The following is a 27,345-nucleotide window of genomic DNA, read 5'->3' on the forward strand; positions in this document are numbered from 1 at the left end:
ACCTAGATTTCCTGAAAATTTGAACCGATTCGGACCGATAGATTTTTAGAAATTTGGAGAAATCTAAAAAAAATTAGGAAAAAAAATTTTTTCAGAAGTGGTTTTTTTTGGAATAACTTTTAAACGGCTTTACCGATCAATTCCAAAAACTAATCAGCTCTCAACCTTAAAAAACCACGTCGATTGCCGCCAATCCGGTCAAAATCGGTTGATTCGTTCGAGAGATATCGTGAACGAAAGAAAACCGAAAAAAGTGTTTTTTCGGAGTTATTCCGAAATTTCTAGTTTGACCAATTGAAACTTAGAAATTCTGTATGAGGCTTAAAAAACTGCGTAGAATGCCGCCAACGACGTAAAAATTGGTTCATTCATTCAAACGTTATTGCGGTTTGAAAATTGAAAAAATAATGTTCTATGAAACTTCTATCAGACTTTTGAGCTCGAAGAGCTCAAAAAAACGGCCATGTATTAACGGAATCAGCGGGAAGTTGCAGGAATGGCCTTTTAGGGTCAACCGTTTTCCTAATTTTTTTTTTCTTCAAATTATTTTATTTCACTGTGAATTTATGATACAAATTATAAACGTAGTAAAAAATACATTTTTCAATTTAAAGTTTTCAATGTTATCAAAAATCTTACCTTTTTTTTCGTATTTTACATGTATTTAAAAAAAAAAAAAAAAAACAATAAATGTCAACTTTTTGATTTTATTATATTTTCAATATTGATATTTAAAAAAATTTTTATTTTTAATTATTCTATTTTTTATGAATTTTAAGAAAGAAAATATGTGATAAATAAAAAAATTGTACATATTAGTGAAAATATTGTAGACCTACTTGCAAATGATTAGTCAAAACATAATTTTTACAAACTCTTTAAAGTGTAAATTTAAAAAATGAAAAAATCAAGACTTCAAATAGTATTTTATAAAATTTTTATTTTTTAGGCATTACTCCAAAAAATTTTATTCATTTTAAATGCTCTTTTTTCCGTCAATCGTATAAAAAATTGAATTATTCGATTTCGTTGTTTCAACAGTAGTTGTCTTACTAAAACCTAATCAATCAACTATCCTAACTAAATATTAATCATAACCAACCATGTTAGAAAGTTATCGAACTAGGATAAATGGCATTGAATAATTGAATGTTATTCCAAGTAATGAACGATCATATTATTCTCATAGTATCAATACTCCAAAAATAATATTAAGCAAGTCTTCATCATCTTGAATAAATATTTCAATACATAAATGTATCTAACTAATGATTAAAAGCATTCATTTATTTTTATGATGTATATTATTATTAAATAAAGGTAAAATGGAAAGTGGGTGACGTCATTCAGATTTCAATGTATAAAAATAACAGAGGAAGAGAGGAAATAAAAAAAGATAAAAAAACTGGTAAGATAGCATATATTTATTTATGTATATTGAGTAGAAGTCACGTGTAACTGTCTCAGCTGTCCGACGTAGTACTACTGCTTACTATAAAACCAAACGTGTCCTACTCATACTCGTAACCGCAGCTCACGGAGATCGTGAACCAAGATGGCGGCGGGTCAATATCCTCCCGCCAGTTAAGAACAAGGATGTAAGTACTCTTAAAGTCCCCAACGGGTCCGTGTCTCCGCCAATCACGAGACGCGTCATTCTGTTCCCCAGGAGCACAACACACACCATACTATAGATTGAATTGCTTGGTCTCTTTGCCAGCAGTTCAGGATAGGGCCACAAAAGTCTCCCGCGCGCGCGAAACGCTGCTGGCGCCCGCTGAATCTTTTTCTGCAAACTGGTTTTAAGCAACGACAACAAAAACTCCAGGGCCATACAAGCAGATAAACAGGATTGCTTTACTTGAACTCTTGTCTTTCGTCTCTTGTCTGCAACTCAGAACAAAGACATTATATCCATTTAATTTTAAATAAAATCACGATAAAATTCACTTCGACATTGTTACATTATGCACTAGGTTACACACATTAAAAAAGTTAACATCTAATCTTCCATCCAAGAAAGTGGAAAAAATTGTCTTGTACCTATGATAGAGTTATCAGATTACCTGATTACCTACTGAGTTAGCTGATCATGTAAGCGTAGACAAGAACTTATAAAAAATATAAATGAATGAATTTGCTCTAAGCTACTATATGTAACGTGTATAATAATGGGACTGCCGTATACGTAACTCTGTAATCGAGATTTCCAATATATTTTTGCGGTTTCCTTTATATTCTTGTCAACAATAAAAGCAATCATCCGGTTTTTGAAATTTGTCAACATTTTACGAGCTATTTCAGCTTTAAAACGAAACGTATATCCCTGACCCCTCTGACCACCCACGATATTGGTGTGGAAATAACTGTGGGATGCTCATGATGTTCGTGAGTGTCCTATGGGGAAGCTAAAAATTTATCAATAAAATTTACAACCCTCTATTTTTGTAGGCACTGAATAATTTTTTTTTTTCATTGTTTAAACAATTGTGGAGATTTTTAATATAATTTTAAATGGAAATATTTGGAACCTATTTGAACATTATTTTTTAGGTAGCTGAAAAATTATGAATGCTTTTGACCATTAACTTAACAGTGTTAGTCATAAAATGGAGTACATAACCATTAACCATGTATGTTTTATGAAATTTCGCGAATATCATGTATGTATGCATTAAACTTACTCCAGTTTGGATCATAAAACCGGTTTTGATCGTAATGTAGACACCGCTAACCTTCTTAGCTGCTACCAATCTCTCGTCCACTTCTTTAGCTCCCCCACTCGATTTTTTTTCTTTCTTATATTCGCGAATCGCGAAAAGACTGGTTTCTCCCGTGTCTCTCTTTGTATTTAAATCTTTTTCTCCAATTATTTTCATTTTTTGCTTGTTTACCGTACTTATTTGGTGTAACATGTCTACCATTTTCCGTACAGTAATATTACCCAAAACGAGGACAGGCTGAGAATAATTTGGAACGATGAAAAACTTTAGGCTAAATTAATTTTTTACAGTTAAAAATATGATTCTGTAAAGCTTTAATCAGATATATTTAAAGCATTTATAACTCATAAGTAAAACATTTATATTCACTCATGTTTCGTGAAGCGAGACGTAATAAGATCTAGATAGCTGATAAAAAATTGTCTTGGGCTATGAAACGTGATAAATCACGTTTATCCTTTCTTCACTTTTCAGTGATATCCATGTATTTATGTCGTACAAACTAATACCAGTAGAAATATTACGTCGCTGTATGTATGTATAGCTTATGTACTCTATTATTTAATTTTTTGAACTCTTTAATAAATGAGACGGTTGATTATACGCTGTGTAAAAATCGTACATGTATACATTTATGAAACTCTGAAGTTTTAGTCCATCTGAGTATAAATAGATGTGCATATTTATGCACAAAGATATAAACTGACGGAGAATAGATAATCTGAGCTGTTAGTATACTATACAGAGTCTTAGTATACAGAGTGAAGCAGGACTCGTGGTGGCTGCAGGAGTAGAGAGAAGAAAACCAGTTTCGCTCGACTGCATCATCATCATTCTTATTTTACTTGAATTTTTATTTTTCTTATTTTATTTTTATTTCATTTTTCTTTTTACTCTCATTTATACTCTCGTTGTCTCGAGTGCTTGGCGCGCACGTGCGGACGGCACCTCCATGCATATATGTAGTATATATATAGTATAAATGAAGGTTCCAGGCAGACAAAGAGACAAAGCAATTCACAGAATGATGATCCATAAAGTCCTATACTAATAACCAAGACGAAAAACTCGCGAAATTTTGTAGAATACTTTTTGGCGGTTTTAAGATATGCTATATGTTTTTTATATTTTTTTACTTGTGAATTTTTCAGAAATTATTTTCAATTATGCAAACCTCAATACACGCTACAAAAACGTCTTTAATTTCAAGCAGAATCTTTGGCAATTGTTTTTTATGGTTTTGTTTGGTGAGATGTAAAAGGAATAATAATAGAAAGTTAAGAAAAAATTGTAAGCTGAAAATTATGAACTGTTCCGTAGTGCGTGCTATAATTATTATTTGCAAAAGTATTAATTTATGATATTGAGCTTTGATTGTCATTATTGTATGCTGCTGTGCCTTGAGTGATATTGAATGATATTAGTTTTGCTTAACTGTGCTATTACCAGGTTTTCTGGCAACTTGTCTCATATCTACCACGATTATAATTTATAATTTATAATTCACGTTATTATTTCATTATAATATGTTTTTATTTTATTATTTTCAATTTATGTAATTACATGCTCTGTATTTTACACTGATTATAATGTATAATTATGATGGTCCTGAGGGAGCTAAGGCTCTAGGGTCAATAAAGTTTATTATCTATCTATCTATCTATCTATGTGTAAGACTTTTGTTTGGTTATTTTCTTAATTTTTACACCTTAAAAGTACGGCTGAGGTCTCAGAATTAAACTTGCCACTTAAAAGTTAATTTTTCTGGCGTGTAAAAAGCCAAGTATTGAACGCCAAAGTAAACTCTTTCAACTGAAACGACTATGCTTCATGCTATTACAATGTTTATACAATCCTTTTCTTCCTTTTTTTCGGCACCACACCACTCAATTCGCTTACTTTTTTTCTTTGACAATTGAGTGAAAGATGACGTGCATATAATTTTTATCTGTTGTAATTTATAATTTATTTTCGGCTTATTAAAGTCTTTTGAAACATCAATTACTTTTTTTATTGGAAATTTTTACTTTATTTTTTATTTGCTAATAATATATTTTTAATTTTAAAAAATTGTTCCAATAACTTAAGACAGGGTTTTAATATTCAAGTATTTATTTGAAGATAATCGCTATATTTTGCAATTGATATAAATAAAATATAACTCTGAAGTTGACAATCGGCATTCTTTACTGTGGATATAAGGATTCGTTAATATTAAATAATCTTTATTAACTATCTAAATAAGTATTTATTTGTAGTTAATGAATACTTGTTAACTTTTAGTAATTATTCGTTGAGAGCTTTGAAAACAAAAGAGATTATAAAAATTCTAATTTTACACTATACGATGCAATAACTAATAGATTATAGAATTTTATTAAATCGGCTAATTTAAGTATTCTTATAAAAAAATAGAAGAAATAAAATGAAACTTAATAGTGTATTTTATATTGCTAGTATAAAAAAATGATGACATTACTTGTTTATGAATGATCTCCACATCGCACCGTAAACAAGACCATTCAGATAAAAAAAAAAAAGATTTAATAAATTAATAAATTGTTTCCAAATAAATAAATTTACTAACATGTAATAAATTTTTCTATCAATGTGATGTTGAACAAAAGCTTTTGATAAAACTTACGAATTATTAATGCGATGCAAAAGAGATATTATTGATTTAACTTTTCAAATTGATAGTTCAATTATACTAATAACTTCCTAAATCTCTGACGAAGTGATCAACTTTATGTTTACATATCGACAAGTATTACTTGAGCTTCTATATATATAATTGGTTTCAATCAAATTATAGCTAGTCTATGTGGTTAGATCAATCTAATATCGCGATACTATAATGCACTTTATGTAATTGACTCTCGGTTGCATTTGATAACTTCGCAATTCGTATATAAATATAATTTTGAAAATGTTATAATTACTGAAGTACTAATTTAATTTACAATACTGAATATGTGATACATACTTGAAGAGATGGGTCAACGCAACAATGAATTTTTCTATTCTTGAACATCGTAAAAGTTCATCAAGATTTTACGATCTTCCAAAAATATGAGTGAAGACCCATTTGAGTAAAATTTTATGTCTAGATTATAAAGCAGGCGATAAATATATCTACAGTAGAGACACTTTACATCAAAAACTTAATATTCAAGGTTGCTTAGTTTGACGTTTTTGAAACCTTTAAAAATAGTAATCTTACTATATACATTCCCCATAATCTTCTACAGAATTGTGAGAATTGGACATTCAGTCACAAGATTTCTTTAAACTTTTCTTACTCATGTATGCATAAAATATTTCCGGTGACATCAATAAGAAAAAGATTATTAAATCTCTGAGCCCTTTTGTCGATTCAATTTAACCTTTTTGAGCTTACTTATTATATGTATTTCTTCTTCGAATATATATGAAGATTTAGAAAAAATATATTATAAATTACATTTTATGTTTAAGTTTAAACTAAATAAGTAGACATGAAATAAAAATCTTATGTACATATAATATTTTTACTTATTTATAGGCTATAACCATAAATAATTAATTTATTAGTTCTTGTAAGCTTTCGATTTTTATCCGACGAAAGATAGAATTTTTAATGCCTTGATGAGTCAAGTTAATTTGTAGAAATTCTACAATAATCATTAAAAAGTCCCTTTAATTATTTTTAAAAAAATTATTTTTAAATAAAATTAATGTTTAAGATATCATAATTATCTTAAATATTTTATAATACATTAAGGCACACTAAGTATTAGTCGATTACTGAATGTTAATGACTCGTACGCGTCAGTGCTGACGCATGTATACACTCACGAACTATTATCTGATAAAAAAAGATTTTACTTAATTTAACCTACGAGAATTTTTAAATCTAGTAAACGTACAGTTACAGTGCAGAAATATGACCATTATTATATTTTTGCTATGTGTAAAATTGTGCTTAAAAATCTTCAGAAAGGAGCGCATTATTTTTTCTTCAAAGCACACATTAATGATTTTCAGCACTCAACTGGTTACTATGTTCAACGGTTTCGCGTGCACAATTTTGAATACTTGCACATGATTGATTGATGTATACACACGAATAGTTGTTGTGCTTGCATGATTTTTCATTATTGTATGATAACTGAGTCGTGCGGTAAATGATAATCATAGCCAGATCTGAATTTTTCCATCCACTCTTTCTAGATCTATTTGTTCTTACAGAATATTTCTTATAGTTGATAGCGGAAAATACATTTATGTAAAAAAAATCTGTAGATCAATGGAATTATTTTAAATTTATATTTTTGTATATGGCTCATTAATTTTCGTTGAGTTAATTTATTAAGTTGAATATTCTTTACGTAGACTACAATTTATAAAATCATTGTTCAATTTATATTAAATCTTATACGTATTTTGGTTCAAAATTTTATAGAACTTTTAAATTTCAAAACATGCCGTTATGAAATTTAAAACTACACTGATAGAAGGATTTGTTTGTAGTGAAAAATATTTGTTAATATTTAACAAATCATTCATTAGAGACCACTTTTTAGTCCTTAACAAATATTTCTTAGTATTTTAAAAAGATTTATTAATATTTAATAAATGAAAATCAGATTTATTAAATACAAACAAATCATTTTAAATACTAAGAAATATTCGTTTAATATACTAAAAAGTGGTCTCTAATAAATGATTTGTTAAATATTAACAAATATTTTTAACTATAAATAAATCCTTCTATCAGTGTACAGATTCTTATAATTTTACAAATAATAAAGAATTTTCTTGAACCAAAGTAGTTTCAGGAAAACCTAAATTGCTGTGGAACAAAAAATAATTATCTTTAAATGAAAAAAATTTTTTTTCCTACAAGCAGTGTGCCCCACAAATTAACAAAAATAAATTTTTATCTGGCGAAATATGCAACATCTCATAGAGCCAAGAGGTTTTTTTTTTATATTGCGAAATAATCCAATCATCTCCACTTACTTTCGATAGTTTCAAAGTGAAGACAGCCAAACTAAACACATCTCGAATGACATTGCGCAAGAGTACACGGTTAGGTATAAGATATAATAGTATAATATATCGCAAGGAAGATTCAACATGCTACTCTTATACTCGTTTATATAGTTGGCATTAGACTCAATACTAGTTTTACGAGTAGAATTACTCTTTTGTATACCTTTCACTTTGGCTCGTGCTGAATGTATAAGATTAACGATAAAGCGAAGATGCGTCTAGCGTACAGTTGACATTTATTCGCCAAGTTATAGTTCTTAGCTGTCCAAAGAATAATTAAGATCGATGAAGAGTGTTTATACACAACCTACAACCTTTTACAGTACATTGTGCATACATATATGCACATATAACTGAAAATGATAATAATAAGAATTATAAACGATAATGTTAATTTGAATCAGGAAGAATGTTTTGTTATTCGTTAGATAAATTTTGAATAATTAAATTGTCTATAAGCAATCTTTACAACATACGTTATCTATAAACATCTTATATAAGAGTCCTATCATCACTATATATGAATATAAAGTCACATTTACAGTTTACAGTTACGTGTATCAATAAACTCAAACTGACGCTGACACCCCTGTAATAAATGCCAGTCGAGGCTGATGTACCTGAATAGAAGGAACAGAAAGAAGACCCTCTTTATTTTATATGTCTAGTTCCTCGTCAGGTCCTATTGTATTGTAACACAAAATGAAACTATAATACGGCAGGTAGAATATTCAATCTAACCCTCGTTTTTCCCGCTCAAAACTTTTCTAAACAAAACCCTAATACACCTGCACACCAGCCTGGTGTTTCTTTTTTAATATTTGTCTATTGAAAAAAAAAAAAAAAAAAAAAAAAAAAAAAAAAAAAAAAAAAAAAAAAATACCCTTTTAGATGTCACATGATCTTCATTTCAGGTGACTTGTTATCTTTTTTATTTATATTCAAGGATTTTCTTTGTCAAATACTTTTTCTAGCTTGTTTATCTGCAGCATCGCTCATCTCATATTTTTTATTAAATTTCTGGACTAGATTGTTAATAAATAACGGGGTCATTGACTAAGATTGCTTCCAAGTCAAAGACCTCAAAGAAAATAAAACTTTATTATATTTTAATGAGATAACAATGGAGAGCTGCAGTTTTTAATCATTAAAAGTTTTTAATCATTCAATAAATTTGCGTTTACTAATAAAACGTCAACATGTATATAAGTATATTTTTCCTTGGATTACTCAACACCATATGGAGTATGCACGTAAACACGCCAGATGCTGAGGAGAAACCCTAAGAGGGCTCTATGATGCGCACGTGGATGAATAATCGTGAAAGTTACCTGTCTTTTATACTTACACTTAAAAAAAGACAAGTTGTCTTTTTTTTTTGTCAAGAGCTAAAATTCCATCACTCATTTCGACAGTAAGAAATTATACTTACACAAAATTTAAAATTTCTTATCCATCTGTTACACATTTTTGTCATAAAAGTTGGAAAATAATCGTGACCGAATGACTACTTCTATTATTATTATGATTAAGAGTTTTACATGAAGGAATAAATGTTCAACATCTGTAAACAATTCATCAAGTACATATGTAAAATTGAAGCATTGAAGCTTTTCTACCGTGTCCTTGGTTCCCTTTCGTGACTTCAGCCTCTGATGCGGAACACATCGAGTCGCTAACTGAACAGTAAAGAACAAAAGGATTTTCCTTGTTTTATCAATTTGTGTGCAAAATTTATAACAAAAAAATATTATTAACTTTAACAGAGGTAAAGTTAAACTATTTTTTCTTTATACTTCGGTCGAAAGTACGCATCTTATGCACCTATTTCAAGGCAGAAAGTTAAAGATTCGTGCATTGATAAAGCTACACATTCGCCCTCTATAACAGCGGGAGCATAAAATGATTTCGTTACCGCGACTGACATTTGTTACTAACTATGTTTTGTTTACGCTGATCACTTACGATTGATGGTACAATACAACTTGGTTATATTTCTAATATTTCTTTCTTTCTTCTACTTACATGAAATATTTCATATATAAATAGGGATATAACTGCCGTAAGAGTGAGTAGATTATCCGATGTAACTTATAACCAGGTTGTACCTACTGAGATTCAGCTTGACAGTGACGTGTGTAAAATGGATCAACTTTATTTAATTAATGAATTATTTAGAAAAATGTACGCAGTAACAACAATTTAATTTGATTTTTATTAATTATTGTTAATTTTCAGATAATATGTTCGTTTTCTGTATTTTTAACCCAGAATAATCTTTATTATGTTTGTTGAATTCAAGAAATTTCAGTTTTATTTAATCTAAAAATTAAAAAAAAAAAATGTTTGTTAATTATTTTTTATTTGATGCCTGCCCTCCGATCAGCAGCACTCGCTTCGCTCGTGCCGCAAATGTCGGGGGCAGGCATCAATTTTTTTTCGATGCAGTACTGGCTATAAAAAAAAATAGTATACACTACACGGGCAGAAGTTTGAAAGCTCTGAACTGCACGTCGTGATGCCCTCGGCTACGCCTCGGGCATCATGGCGCGCAGTGCAGAAATCTCAAACTTTCTGCCCTAATAGTGTAATATACTATTTTGTTATTCTTCAGTCTTTGAAGCCGAGATTAAATTTTTGAGAAGCAAAAATACAAGACTGAATAATGTGGAGCAATAGCTTTTGCTGAATCGAACAATTGTCTTAAAGCGTCTTGTGTGGCTTGAATGTTACGCTTTGTTCTCTCTGTTCTCTGGGTCGAACAGTAGCGGTCAGCCATATAACATATAACATATAACATATAACATTCATCCCGGTTGGATGCAAATATTATACACTCCTTGTGCACTAGCAAAAGGCAAAGGAAAGCCGAGGTAAAAAACATATGGAAAGGAAACAAGCATAAGCTTATAAATGTAGTGCGAGAGAAGCGGAAATGACAGTCGATGCCACCGTATACATCGATACACTGAATAAATGTTTCAAAATAGTCAATGCTGATCCGATCTGTTAAAAGTTTCTCTCAACTCTTAAAAAGTTTATTATGGGTATCGTAAATGATCACTTTTACATCTACTATCGACTACCTTATATGTGTCTTTGACATTTAATACGTTTGCTAAAGTCTATAGTATATAATGATTTTCAAAATCATTGCATTATATCAAACAACAAAAGCTTTCGCTTTCAATACACAAAATCGTCAAGCCATTTATAAGGAACGCAACGCTGAGGCATTGAAGAAAAAAAAATTCGTTTAAAAAAATTTCTCAGATGATTCTATAGAAACAATTAGAGAACAAGAAAGACCTAACAGAGAATTTTGATTCCTCAAGCGTTAAATTACGACCGAAATTTTAAAAAGATAAATCGTTGTAGTACCGTAAAGTATAACTCATACATATATATTTAATACATTAAATATAAAATTGAAGTATTATATGTAATAAACCATATACAGATATCTTGGTTTAAACTTTTAAACTTGTCTTATATGAGTCAAAATGATTGCGCAAGAGTTGTAGTAACGTAGCGTAAAACCTGGTCTTGTTTTTCTGTCTTTGTTTACTTCTTTGTGTGGGGCCTCTTTCTTTCTTCAGCCCCTTGTATGCCCTTCCCCCCCCTCCCTCTCTCCCTTCTATCTTGAGCCTACAATAATATGTACACGCGGATTATCCGCTTCACCCACGCTGACGTGGTGAAAATGCCTGTAGTACTCGAACTACATATTACTAGTAGCACATACTATAGCATATAGTATTTTAGTAGTATTTTATTCAGCTAACCGCGGTGTCAAATATCAGACTGTACAGTCTCAGCGTGGCCGATCTCCCTTTTCGATTATTCACCTTCTCCAATGCCCACCGAACCGATACCTGTTTTTTTACTACAATATGAGTATAAAGGGTATAATAATATATAGTATAGTATAGTATTGTATAGCAAGGCAATCATAAAAAACCGTAAGACCCAAGACTTAAGAAGCAAGAGGGCCCCTTTTACCTCCAATATCACCATCAACAAACTCTCTACTCAGCAAGAAGCCGCGTTCTCCAAGCTTCTTTACCTGTCCGTTCGCGTTTATAGCGGCGCTGTCGTCGTTTTATACCCGGTCGGGCCCTACCCCTCGCATTGCTGCAGCGACGCTCGCATAAGAAAGTATTGTGTTCAAATACGTCACACGTAAAAGTGCTGTATTTTGTTTATTTTTTAAAATTAATAACATTTATAATCAAAGTGCTGGTTTTTATTGTTCAACAATGATCATGATAATAAACACATTTATTATTTTGGAACTTAAACGCCTGTGTTAGTTTATTTTTAAATATTATTTTCAATCGAGAAAACTGGTTCTGGTACTACGGATCTTGGAGAACATATAAAAATTCAGAATGAAGGAGGATAAATTCGGCCAGAGCAGAAGAGCTCTTTTTCAAATCGCCAAGGTTTGCTTTTAATTTTAAATATTTATTGTTACTTTTTTATAACGGTTTCTATATGTTTTTAAAATTACTATCGCTTGCGTGATGAGGAACTTGGTCCATTGGATGATAGTTTCTAACATGGCAGTATACGTACCAAGGTCCATTACTCCCAAGACTTTATATTTCTTATATATATTTATATATTTATGTACAACTTGTTAATCATACACTTGCAACAATTATCCTTCAATAACCATCAATAATATCTTCCATTATTCACAGTATAATTACACTAATAGTTTATTATTTTTATCATTAGAAATATTTGTTATCCTTATCTTTCACATTACCTATCTTTTTCATCTACCTCTATCACAATCCGTTAGACGGGTAACCACACATCGTTGTAAATGATACATGTTGCAGAGAATCGATCCATCTTTCTTCGATATTTTAAAAATATGTTTTTATTTCAATGATATCCAGATTTATTAGCTTTTAGATTATTTCACTACAGTCCTGCTCTATTCAATTAAGCATTTCAGTTTTGTCTCTCTTTACTACAATATTCATAAGCATACTCATTTGCTGAATCATGGATCATGCAGAATATTATCTACTCACAGATAACTATTATCATGCACCTTATTGCTTTCAGTAGTGCTGCACGAATACGAGCTTATACTTACTATCGCAAGCCACATATTGCATATTGTACACCCCTCACGATATGTAGTTAAATTGAAATAAAATCAGTTGTAAAAAGTAATTTCAACTTTTGGTTAATCTTACCGATGAAATAAAAAGAAAAGATCATTCGTTAAAAAATTAATTTTCGTGACTCGAAGAAATATTTGAAAAAACAAAATTACTTCGATTGAAAATGAAATTGTCTTGACTCGAGAATGTTTCAAAACAACTTTAGCCTTCTTGAAAAATTTTTTAGTCAAAGTAAACCTTTACTTCAGTGTATGTTTTTTATATGAAGCTAATTACATAATGTTTAATTTAATGGATAGCAAATGATAAAATTTTTTTGCGACTCAATAAATAGTTAATTAGTTTTTAAGTTAATTAACGGTAGCCATAGCATATCCATTATAAATCGCTATATTTAAAATTAAGTCATAACGGTCTCCAATATTAATTAATTTAATAATAACCATACAAATAATACACTGATATACTATAAATAATAGTAGATGAATTATTTATAAATATTACATTATAATAGATGATTATTATTATAACATATATAAATTTCTATTGTGTTTCCATGTATTTAAATCTTATAGATAACTCGCTCGTGAGTGCGACGTGATATTTGTCTCGGTATTAATCGGCATTGTTTTTAAATCGCGTTGGCGTCATTGGCGTCAACACATGTACATCGTGGATTTAATAGTTCATATTAAAGAATCTTTAATCAATTAGTAGTGTATCTTTAGCGTTTCACTATCAGAAAAATCTTTTGTCTTTGTAACAAAAGTACAATTTTTTATTAAATATTTATAATATATTATTGTTGTTCTATAAGTCAGAAAATAGCGTGTGAATTTAGCTGAAAATATCTTCCTTACCGTCACACTTCATTCCACCCCATTTAGAAGCAATATTTCCGAGGGCAGTTATGCGGCAAAATCAAGGCAATAGTATGTAACTTATTTGTTATGTAACGACGTGCTGCTATTAAGCAGACGAGCTGTAACTACTAAAAGGGGGAAAAATATATCAGTAAGCGCTATGTTCATACTATTAAATTAGAATTTCAAAGTGTTATCCGTCTGATTGCGCTTACCCCTGCGTAACGAGATACGCCAGAGAAGTTGGGGTAAGATTTTTTTACGTTACTTTGAGGGTTTTACATGTATAAGTGCTAAATTATAAGAAAGTTTAGTTAGGGTCGTTTCGCAAGACCTCACTGCTAATTTTCCATCTCGTAGAGCTTTTCACACCTTCAAGAATACATTTAATTATACTAAAAATTTATTTATTTTTCATTTAAATTCAATAACTTGTAAAACTAAACTGCTGAAAATTTTCTATTTAATTTTATTGCATTTCAAAACAGACAAAAAAGTTCATTTTTGAGGGTATGAATATGCAATGATGCACAGGTTCGTAATAAAGTAATGTATGTGAATGTATATGAATGTATGTGAGTTTGTGTTGAGTATACATAGGGGACTAGGGTTCTTGTGGATGTAAACAACCTGGTACGCCGTCCACTTTTCCATGCATGATGCACCGTGTGCGTCTCGTATTATACACAGTGTAGTGTATGCCACCAAATAGTAGCGTCTCTCCAAAGGCTCGTCAAAAACCCTATGTAAAGCTCTCTAACTATCTTTTTTCCCTTGCCTCGTACATCCCTCACCTGTTCATTGCTGCAAGTCATATACATATATATGTGCTCACACGGTTCACTGTTTTCGAAACACGCCCACCCGGATAAAATTGCTTTAGGTTAAATTATTTTTTGGATGCGCATAGATCACAGCCGGCCTCTTATACATTTAAAATTAAATTTAACTTTTAAAAACATTATTAGAGACTCCGTTGAACCTTTTTTAATTAATTTTTAATCATTCACCTAATTAGTTTTACCAACTATTTATATTCTATCATATGAGTTTACATAAAAATAAAAATACACATAAAAACACATAAAAAATTTTTTGACGTTAATGACGAAAAATTATTGGTAATTGTGTGGTTTTAAGATCACTTGATTTTTTGGCACAAACAATTGAAAAGTTAACATTTTGAAACAAAAAATAAAAACAATTTCAAAACTTTTAGCTTTTTTATTTCTTTGAGAATTTTTAAAACAATTTCTTTTATCGAAAATATGTGATTGTTAAAAAAAATTATAAGTATCATTTTTATAAGTTGAATTATTGTGGAATGTGAAACTAAACAATTACCAATTTTTTGACTATGTAATAAAAGATAAAACGTACAATTTTCATTAAAAAATTTTAAATTGCAATAATCTTTGAGAATTTACTCATATGATTTAGTAACTCTTTGTTCGAATGAATCAGCTAGTAAATGTGCTTAATGAAAATAATAGGATGGGGTAATTCAAATTATCTATTGTTAGAAGAAATTTGTTTATTATTTAATACAAATCTTAGTTATCAATCACATAAGTATAAAGTTTAAATGTAAAAATATTACAACAAGTTTGTAAATTAATGTTACTTTTTATAATACACGGAAAGATTAGAACCCGACTGGTTCATGTTCTACACCAGAATCAGTCGTGTGCAAGAAAAAATGGAAGAAAAATTAGTTTACACCAGACTGAGTCGTGTGCGCACCAGAATCCGTGCATAATAACCACTCTGGCGCCGTACACGACTGAGTTTGGTGCAAAACACGAATCAGTCGGGTTCTAATCTTTCCGTTTATGAATATATAATTAAGAAAAAATATTAAAAAGTTAATCACGGAATATTAATACCCTATGCGTATTAAGAGTATAAAAATAAAAAACTTGAATGATGACTATATCACAGTACCGGAAAAAGGTTGGCTGCGAGTGGGTGCGAGTAAAGAAAATTATGATTTACTTTCCCTCTACGTAGGTACGCAGGATACGATATATAAAGTACATATAGTAAACACATATGTACACAGATTCATATCTTGTATAAAGTGAGTGTATGTTCAGTGATAGTGTCACGCAGCGTATATAGTATATACTATATACTCTATGTAACCCATATCAATGTGTATCTGTAAGCGATGTTATAGACGTTATATTACTATTGTAGTGTGTACGATAGTGGAGGGTACTTGAGTGCACATTAATGCAACACATATGTACATATGTATGTGTATATCTACCTACTTACTCAACGAGGCATAAATACGTACGAACTATGGGAAAGGGCGCAATGTCAATTGGATTCATTCACAAATGTTAAAATGTCAATGTCTTGATCGTGATTTTTTTATTTATTAAATATATCATTATTACTATTATTATCTAAAGAAAAAACAAATAATTAAAGCGTGTAATAGTTTTGTTCAAGTATCATCTTGATTCAAGAATTTTTTTTTGTTTAATTCAAGACGATAAAATTCTTTAAAATGATTTTCTTGGTTTAAGACTTTTTTTCTTGATATGAGTCGAGTTAATTCTTCTATCAGCCTACAAATTATTATTCTACTAATCTTATCCACTGTTGTATAATATTTTTTCTGAGTATAAACAGTTTGAGTTAGTTCTTCTTGATTATAGTTATTATTATATTATATATTTAAGTACGTTCAATTTTTTGATAAATATAAAACTCAGCATTTCGTATCTCGTTTCAGGTACTGTGGCACCTCGATATCTTTCGCCGGAGCTTCAGGGAACTATCTGGTCATGCCTGTATGCGAGAGTCCTGTATATTCTGTGCTCTTAAGGTAAGCGAAAAATATTCATTGTATTATTTTTTTATATTCATTAATTTAAAAATAATATCACATTTTGAAAAAATTCCTTTTTATGCAATAAAACAGAAAAGTTTTTGAATCAAAATGTTTTGATTTAACAAAAAATTGACTTGAGATTAAGACATTTTTTGCTTGATTTAAGACAAGATAATTCTTCAAAATAATTTCCTTCGTTCAAAATTTTTTCTCTTGAATCAAGTAACATAATTTTTTTGTCAGTTCTCTCCAAATTAAAATTAATTGAGTCCACAATTAGTAAATAAACGTAGACTAAAAAAAAGTGATGATTTGGACGAGTGAAAATCAAACTATTGTGTCTAATATAGATTGTTTATCCAATTATCCAAACTTTTATTTGGATGATTGATCACCTATTATTCGTCCGTATAATACAAATACCTAAACAATAAATTACGCCAGAAATTTTCAAGCTTGCATTGTTATTATTATTATTATTATTATTATTATTATTATTATTATTGTTGTTGTTGGTATAATATGTATTATATTTAACATGTATAGAAGGAACATATTGAAGTGTAGAGTAATACAACAAACTCTATACACAATATTAACCTCGGAACGTGGCATCGTCGATTGGATTTCTTAGCTGTAACGGGCCGCGCTGGACCTTTCTCCTCAATCGAGATCCTCAAACCCGATTGGTCCAGCATGCATAGCACAGCGTCCGAAGGTTTTATCGTTCCTACTCGCTCTTACTTGTCTCGTTTATTCCTCAAGTTCTTCCTTCTTTTACACTCATGTGCTTATACTCTCTCAACTTCAACATACATCTCATATTGAAGTTAACTTGCCATGAGATATGCCACAACCAGAGTCACCAACCAAAGTCTTTGTTGATGCGAGTAAGAGTCAAGTCGTTAAAGCATCGTTATATTACCCTGTTTCATCGTATAAGTACTATATAGTACTAAAAAACTTTAGAATTCATATTCATACTCATACTCATACTCATATATACATTGATTTTCAATGTCTATGTAACGTAATACTCATATCAGTATCAGCAAAGTTTAGCTCTTTTTTTATTTTCTGTAGTGAATTCGACGCGCTGTAATAGTTAGGATTGTCGACTCAGACTTGCAAAAGTAGGTGGACATATCAATATATTAATATTAATATCTCTATGATGAGTATGAGTTTCTGAGTATTCCCACGGGCTTAATGAGCTATCTCGCGGGATTTAATTATCCAGAAATTAAAGATACACTGAGTGAAATTACGCGAGTAGAGGTGAGGGTATATAGAGGGAAAAACGTTTTGCTCTTCCAAGCAAACAAACATTACATTTTATTTTATTGTGTTGGTACATAAAACTTAAATTATGTATTTTTTTATTATAATTTAATTATCCTCATAAAATTTAATTTTTGTGTTTACGATGAAAATTAAAAGTTAAATGATAGTCACTGGTATGTAAATTACAGTGATTGTACTATTTAATGTATATTTTCTTAGGATTTTGTAATTGTTTGGAAATGCTTCACCTATTTTTGGCCGTAGAAAAAAATGAAAAAATCAACACAACTACATTTTTAAAACAAAATATAAATTTTCAGATTTAAAAGAAAAAATTTTAACTTTCAGCTAAAAATATTTGAAATTTTTGAAATTGAGAAAGTATTTTTTTTAATCATAAACTCAAAAAATTGACACTTGACACTTAAATTTTAAAGTTTATAAATTGAATATACTCAAAAAATTTACAATTTTCATAAATTTATCAATTTTATACTCTAAAATATGTCAAAAAAACTTTGACTTGATTTCAATGAATTATTAGGGTTTCTTAAATATTGTTAACATAAAAAAATAAGTTAATTATTCGAAAATACTCATGAGTAAAAGTGAATAAGAGATAGTAAGTGAGTAAGCTAAAGAGTGAGTACTCGCACAAACTATAGTGCAGTACAACTGCCTTAATATATACAAAAGGTGAGAGCTATCGTATTGAAAGAGAATAAGAATACAATACGTGAAACTGTAGATGTTAAGATATCCCGCTGTTCTAAATTAAAGGACCAGTTATACTTAAGGACATCTTTTTACTTTTAAAGTGTTGAAAAATCTACCTGTTGCCTTTACCATAGTATAGCAACTTGACGAATATCTCATAAAATGAATTAAAATTTGGATATAAGTTTATCTTATTTTATTGTGTAAATACAAATGTATTAACCAAATATTTTTCTTTATGATAAACGATAGGTGTTCTAGCTTTTACGTTTTTATGATAATAAAATTCCGATACATCTTATATCATAGACACGATAATAGTCAAACAAACGAGGGTTGAAGGAATAAAAAATCAAGACCCTCTGGTATACTTTCCGGTGATTCATTGGGTATGAATTCGAAACACGTGACTCTTCTTCCTTTCCAATGTGTCATGACACATTTAAGAGTGTATGACCTGGACTCACGAGAAAGCCCTTTACTTTCTTTTAGGGTTAAATCGTTTTTTAATTATGAATAATAATAATAATAATCATTAATTGAGCCATAACTATTGTTTTTACAATATAATGAAATATTTACAATACAGTTTACAAGTATATCGTACATTAAATCTCAGAAAATTTATTTTCTGGGACAACATGTATCTGTAACATACTTTATCAATCTTTTAAAACTTTTTAACCTGTCCTCAAATTTAATAGAGTCTGACAATTTATTACAGTAGTCAAAACCTTTGTATGTTACACATCTTTCTACTGAATTTGTACGAGTAGATGCTAGATTATTATAATAACCATCTTTCGTGTTATATTTGTGTTTATTATCAAGTGTTATATATCGACGGTCTAATTAGCAATTGGTCTCTCCTAATTTTTTAGAGGGTGATTTTTTAACATTTTGATGTAGCAATAGTCCAATTATAAATCATTTGAATGATCCAAGCCAAAATATTATACCTCCATTAGATATCAAATTGTTTTTTAATGTGATAATAAATTTTGAACTAATTGTTTTTTCGTATAAATAGAAGATTCTCTAAAATGGAGTTAGACAATTTGCTAATGAAAACGTCGATATGCAATCTTTTGTATAAATATCGAGGTTTTTTTATCAAAAATGAACAGTTAAATTTTGTTGAGCGAAAGTTGCATTTTAATATATAAAAATAAGTTAGAAATTTTTCTGAGTTAGCAAAGAAAGATAAAAATTCAAAAAAATAAATATAATTTAAGGTAATCAATTACAAATAACGTTGGTTTACTATCTTAGATGAAAGATTACTTTACTTAAAATTAAATTAAATGGTGTAAAGCGCCTCTGTCTAATTACCTAGCGCATTAACGTCAAAATGATTTATAACATTAAGAAAATGAAATTATCTTTCTTTTGGTTCAGCACTAGTTAAAACTCTAAATATTTTCATGTTTTTTTTTTGCTTTATCATCCAAAATACTGTCACTATACTCAAAAATATCTCAAATATTTTAATATTTTTTTAAATATAACAACTATTTACTTTATTAATATATATTTTGTAAAAGTTACTTTGTCTATCTCTATTATCATCATACTTGCTCATTACAGTTAATTTAATGTATTATCTACAGAATTATTTCCAACTGGAACTTTTTATTTCTTCGAATATGTATTGTCTTAAAAGATACGCTCCAACAGTTATTCAACAACATTCTACAAAAGAACAAATTACTTTTCGAATTAGTTCTCCAATTGCTTACTTATAAACTTATACATATACTCTATCATATTGTAATCTAAATAATATTTTTTACGGAAATACTGAATGCAAATTTTCCACGTAAATTATATGCAAATATGATGTATGTGTTAACGCGAATATCAACACCCTATTCCTATATTAACAGCCTTATGCAATTTCCTCATTAATACATACATAACTAAGAAAGTTACCGCACATTATTTTTTAATTTCATGCATAAATTACTGTGTTTAAACGTCAGAAATAAAAAAATAAGTCAGTTTCGTAGGTTTTCTGCAAAAGTCATAATGACAAAACGTGTACGACAATTTTTTAAAATTAAGATTTTATAATCTATTTAACATTTTGAATTCATAATTTTTTTTTAATATGATAAAATTTTAAAACGCTATTCTTTAAATTAATTTTAGCAGCTTATCAATAAGAAAAATTTTTGATCCGTGTTATTAAAATAAATATTTATTTGTTAAATTTTATTGCACCCGTCAATATTAAAATTAAAAACATTAATTTAAAAATTTATTAAAATGTCCTTGGAAAAAATTTTTTCATAAAATTTTATCGAGCTATTTTTAGTATAATATTTTATTAAATAAATTAAACTTACATATAGTAAATTTGAAATAAAGTTTTTAAAATTTTTATGTTTTTTCTCGAATTTAAATATGAAAAATCAAAACAAAAGTTTTAAAATTCATAAAAGTATAAAAATCAAATCAGTGAATACCATAATAATCATTAATTTTCAGTCACTCATACTTAAAACCATATATTTATTAACCTTATTTAAATACTGTTGTGTATTTGAAAAAGTAAACGTGAAAAGAAACCGCGCACACGTCTTTCACGTATATTTATGTACAATTATACATGCACGCAGCAACGTTGTCTGAGTCTGAAAAAACTGGATATAGTCATACATACTCTCTACAGTCACACACAATGATAATGATAAAATAAAAGTAGTAGTTGCGAGTTTGCAAATGTACTCGCGGTATATTCAAGTATAAGTCTTGAGTCTTACGAGTAGCATAAGCTGCTTGACTGGCTACAGCCTCACAATACACAATAACTATCTACATATATCTGTACAACACACACATGTGTATTAGTGACGATATACTATACATTGCAGTAAATTATACAGGTAAAAGTATGCTCAGGTGTAATCGTGTGTGGTAAAACTAAAGGAGCAAGCATGTGTGGTACAGCTAACTGGGTGACGTCACCCGGGGCTTGGGGCCTCTAATGTTATGTGTGATATAAGTATAAGACCTATCTCTGGTTGTATAGCCACAAAGATATAATACAGAGAAAGAGTCGGAGTCTGAATCTGAGTAGATGTATTGTACGAGTTTAAAAGTGTACGAGAGTAAAGGTAAGTGGGGGGTGATTCAGTCCCTGTTTGGTCCCCATCGAGGGTGGGGGTGGTTAACCAGCAAGTCCGCGCCACAGGTACGCGCACTCAGGTACCCCGTAAAACCACTCAGGTAGCCATACTGAGACACTCTTCCAGAAGAGTATACTACGACCATGTTATCGTGACTTTTTTATTTATTTCAAACGCTTTTTTTTTTTCATCTTAAAATCTTCCCGTAATGGCGTGGCTGTACCTCTGGTTACCTTATATTCCCGCGTCAAACAGTTTGTTTAATCGATGCCGAAGTGTTTGATCGATATACAATAATTACAACTTATAACTGTTATTTAAATTTAAATTTAAATAATTTTATATAAGACTGTTAAAAGTTATGTGCCAGTGTATTGAGTCGATAAAATAGTTTTTTATTTTTTTCAAATATTAAAATGACAAATACTAAAAAATAAATTAAATATTCCAAATTGGAGTTAAAATAAGTTATTTTAATGGAATTACTGAGTGTTTGTACAAGTGATTGAATTATATTGTAGCAGCAACAGGCATTTTAAAAAATTTTTTTATAAGCACGTGGTTAATTGGTGTAATTAGTTGTGCGCTGAAATTTTTAAGAAGTTTAAAAGTTTTACGGTGTAAATTTAATTGTAATGGTTTTTATTATCTTATCTCAAAATTATTCAGTGGACTTGGAGATACAGATACAAAAAAAAGTATCCACATCATTTCATGTAAAAAAATGTTGTTTAAACGAATTTAAAGGAGGATGTAAAATTGTTTGACGAAAAAAAGTTTAAACAAAGTTGTAAATATGGTAAATAATGTTATCAAGTTTTGTTTCCGTAGAGTAACATTTAAAAGTCGGAGTTTAATACGTACGAGGAGACTTGACTGAAGGAAAATTTTATGGACAAAAGATTACAATTTGTTGCATATATTTGCACTGTTGAGAGTTTTTGTGGGTGAAACTAAAAATGAAGTTAAGGATACTTTTTGAAAATACTTAAACATCTCAAGTACAAGAGTTATTTCTTAAATAGATATATAAATAAAAGCTAAGTGTTAATTTACGTGGGTACTTTGGTTAAAAGGAGCTTATGAATATATAAAAATGCTAAAGTGGATAAAAGTGAAGCAGGACACTGCATCAGTCGCTAAAGAAACGAGTAACAATAAAGTTGTGTCTAAAGGTACTGAAAATGATGATATTGAACCCGAAATTGAAGTCGCTTGTAAGGCTGATGACGGTGAAGCTGCTGCTGAGAAAGAGGAAGAGGAAGACAGTGGAATGGAGAGAGAAGACTCCCCGGCAATCGATTTGAGACGCTTGAAAAAAGTACGCTTGATATTTTATCAATCCTAAATGTCAATTTAATCATTTTTTTTTTTTATTTTACGTAACACTTTTTTGTACAATCACTTATTTATTCTGTAAGTTATTTAATTTAGGAGCAAGACAATATCCATATAATCTATAATGTAATGCAATAAAAATGTAAACCTTAAAAAAAGTTATTATCGCAACCGCTTTGTACAGTTGATTTAATTTTCTTTAGATTGACAAAGAGATTGTACAGATATTATGTGTGCTGTATGTTGACATATATAAGAATTTAGTTAGTTATTTAATATCTGCTTATATGTATGCAATATAGACATATTTAACTCGACTAATGTTGTTATTAACAATTATTTTCTGTATATAAATTTTCATTCGACGATTTTCACTCATTGGCATCGGAAAGTTGATTGGTGTGTTTTTCTGCAATAGTTGCACACTTACTTTTTTTTTTTTTTTTATTTTATTTAATATTTATTTTTTAATCAGCACAAAACCTGTTTCTTATAAAGACCACGCAATTTTAAATATACCGTTCCAACTTTGACATCAATGTGTCATTGACTTTTTTTGCTCAATATTTCGTGAAGCAAAATTACCGATCACTTAAATATATAACAATGAATTGAAATTAAATGGAGATTTAAATGGTTGAGCACGTTTTACATTAATTAACCTTGTGTTTCTCTATGTAGGGAGTTCAATTTAATTGTATCTCAGTTACCGATCTCCGTTTTTTATACTGAGGATTACTGTACTGTACTATAGACATTCCTTTTATCGAATTTCGTAGTAATTGCTTACAATCGCAGTTTCCCTATTTTTCGTTCTAAAATATCCAAAAATTGAATTAGAATTTTTTGGAGTAAAATAATTTTGCTTAAAATTATTATGCTTGATACTGAAATCAGCAGATACGTGAATTTATTTTGTTTTTATTTTAAAAAATGAATTAGTATTTATATTTTATTAGTATTTAATTATAATTTATATTTATTAAAAAATATTATTAACCATGTATGTTCATTTTAGTTTCACAATTAAATTCGTTTCGAACAATTATGGATTATCTTTCATTCAATTGAAATTCTTAATTTAAAAATATAAGAAAATAATTGTTTTATTTTCGGTTTTTTATGGCCAAAAGTAGAGCAGCAATTCTGAACAATTACTAAATTAATTATTGTATATTACACGGTATTAAAGTTTTTGTAAACTAGTAATCTATTTTTCTTAATGTATTCTCCCGAAAATTCTTCATCAGATAAGTTTCGAGATTTGAGCTTCGATGATAATTTGTCGATGAGGAAGTAGTGCATCCCCGAGAAATACTATAAATACCCTTAAGCAACTTTGGTTATACACATTTGTTCAGTTCCACAGTTCCATTGGTATATCACCGTTATTGTATCCGTTGCTGCTGCCGAGACAAACCGAAACGAAACCCATTACAAACTTTTAAACTTAATATTATATACTACGTACTCCATACTCCATACTACTAAAGATATTGAGGTACAAATAAATCATTGGAGGATTCAATGCTCATAAATGATTGCTTTTCTCCACATATACATACAATCATGTATCAATACTCAGGGTCATAAAAAGTTTTAAACTTTTTATCGTTGGGTTACTTTAACTGCACTTTCATTTCACAATCTCTATCGGTAATGCATTCTAAGATAATAAATTACTAAAGAAAAAACTAGTAAAAATCTGTGACGCTTCATTAATAATTTTTTTAATTATTGGTTAAATTTATTAAAATAACCTTCAATGATAAACAATGGTTCAAGCTTGTTAGACACGAACAATAAAACTTAGAAGTATACCTACTTATAGAATTTTTTTTAGGACAAATAGAATAGCAGAGAAAAAAAAAATTTCTCTTTCAACAAATTCGTACACAAAAAACTAAAAAATAAAACTATATAGCCCCGGTACGGATCTATTGAACAAAATCCCTTTTATATTCGGTTTCTTGTACGTTTCTATTGTGATTGTTCCAGGACCTATTCTCCCAGCTGCAGTTTTCGCAGGACAGCGCTTTACCGCCCGATGCCCTTCGCCAAGCCTTAGCCAAGAGTTTTCTCGACCAACAACGTTTCCAATTGGGTTTTATGGACGACGCAGCAGAATGCTTCGTAAGTAATGGTTTTATGATTATAGACACAGCTTTTATCGTTATTAAATCAATTCTCAAGTTGCTATAAAAAATATAATTATCTGATCCCGTTATCGCGTAAAAAATCTATCTAAAAAACTAATAATATAACTAGGTATGTATGTATATATGTTAAGAAAATACCGGTTCGGGCCTTATATCTTACATCCTATATCTTACATATTATTTACTAGATAATTAACCTTCTTTGTTGACTTTTTTAGTGCTCTAATCTGAGCACCTACGAAATTTTTATTTTAATTTATAGCCTCTTTCGTATTACAATCACGTATCAAGTTCGCGTAGGTATGCGGTAACATATGTATCGGCACTCCTACAATAGAAATATATATATATACAGACATTTATATACTGTAATATGTAATATATAACGTGTGTAGGATTTGAGACCAAGGACAATAAAAGCTGCTAATTTTATTGCCTGTTTAATATTCATCTAGGGATAGATTTTCTCTTAATTTAACTGTTTGATAATTAATTTTAAATAAATTCTACGATATTTAAACTTAAAAATATTTTCTTCTTAAAATGAATCAAAAATAAAGAAATTTTTAAATGCTAATTTTTTGATTAAAAAAAATTAGAATCTTGGAATTTTTGTAAATGGGTTATATTTTTATTTTTAAAATTTTACAGGAAAACATTTTGTTACGAATTCACCTACACATCGCAAGTGGCGAAGCAGAGGATATGTGCAGTGCAAGACACTGTGTTCCGCATCAAAAATTTGCAATGACTTTAGTGGAACAGAGCGTATGTGGCGCTTGCGGTGCTACATCTGAGCCATTACCGTTTACTCAGGTTTGTACAAATTATCCATACCAGCAAATAAAAGATATAATAGTATAATAATCTTATAAATAGATCTACAGACTACAATATATTAGTTTATAAGTATACTATACTAGCTTTGGTGGCCAGTGGCCAGTGACTAGTCAATATCCTGGACAGTAAAACAGCATAAAGCCCAAACTAAACCCTGGAGCGACAATAACAACAGTACAGCATCAGTTGGTCATTTATCATGCTCACGAATACCCTCGAGATCTTTAACTTAAGGTTCACTATTTAGATGGGTGTCCCTTTCCCACGTCTCTACCTGGGCGTATTTTACCTGGAAAAACATAAAACACCTTACTTTACTTTACCTTTACCTTACACTAGCTTGTTATATTATACAGGGTCTGAACCGTGACCTTTGTGAAGTTGTTGAGTTATTGTTAATTTTAAGAGATCGTGGTACCCTTGGGGTAGTTTTGTCCGTTGTAAATTTAGTCTGCGGGGGTGGTTTTTTCTTTTACTACATATTGGATTTCTTTATATATGTATATATATATATATATATTTTTTTTTTATTAATCTTCTTTTGACTGGGACGTGGGAAAAAAAATATTTGCCCTGCACCTTGTCAGCCTCCCACGACTCTCAGTAGAGCAGGAAACTTTCGTGATAATCAGAGTTGACTTGTCGTGCAGATGATTCCGGCTTATCTGGATTTTTCTTTCTTATTATTTACCCGATTAAAGAACAGGGATCCCATGGTGTAGAGGGTATTATGTGTATATAAGTAATTGGGGAAAACGTGAGAAGTTTAAGAAAAAATAGTGATGTTATTAAATTAATGTTATTATTTATTTGCAGATGGTTCATTATGTCTCCGCGTCAGCGCTGACTTCACAAGCACGGCAAACTTTACCAGCGGCCAAGAACAGCCCTGATTTGTTCGGACAACTTTTGAGAAAAGCTGGCGGTATGGGAGATATCCGTGACTGCCCAGTAAGTATTAAAAAAATATAATTATATAATAGTTATGACTTGTATGTATCATCCTTATGGAAAATCCACTGACGTAGGTTCGAATTTGTTGAACGTTGAGTCATAAAAAGAAAGTACGATTCATTGGTTTAATTAAATTGTATTATTCTTGGAAACCATAACGTGTGATTCTGTCATTTCATACTTTCACTCACTTTTTTTACTATGATACAATTATTAATATTAATAATTTTATTCACACTCGTAACTCCTCTATGTAATTATCTTTACTATTGATACAACGTGATTATGATGTTAATCTTATTTTTTTTCT

The 27,345-nt window shown here is 29.7% G+C and overlaps 1 protein-coding gene across 4 annotated transcripts in view; it reads left to right on the forward strand.

Annotated features, from left to right (window-relative positions):
* LOC123275457 overlaps positions 1-27,345 on the forward strand; it is a 65,209-nt gene that overhangs the window by 31,249 nt on the left and 6,615 nt on the right. For 2 of the 4 annotated variants that reach the window (XM_044743610.1, XM_044743607.1), the window contains exons 3-6: positions 16,514-16,606; positions 25,081-25,215; positions 25,893-26,057; positions 26,898-27,032. In XM_044743610.1, coding sequence (XP_044599545.1) covers positions 16,514-16,606; positions 25,081-25,215; positions 25,893-26,057; positions 26,898-27,032 — 528 coding nt within the window. Of the gene's footprint in view, positions 1-11,904; positions 12,206-16,513; positions 16,607-22,430; positions 23,066-25,080; positions 25,216-25,892; positions 26,058-26,897; positions 27,033-27,345 lie in introns of those variants that run through there. The other 2 variants (XM_044743609.1, XM_044743608.1) reach the window with 2 other exon arrangements.

Source organism: Cotesia glomerata, linkage group LG1 (assembly GCF_020080835.1).
Source record: "Cotesia glomerata isolate CgM1 linkage group LG1, MPM_Cglom_v2.3, whole genome shotgun sequence".
In the NCBI taxonomy this organism is placed as follows: Eukaryota; Metazoa; Arthropoda; class Insecta; order Hymenoptera; family Braconidae; genus Cotesia; species Cotesia glomerata.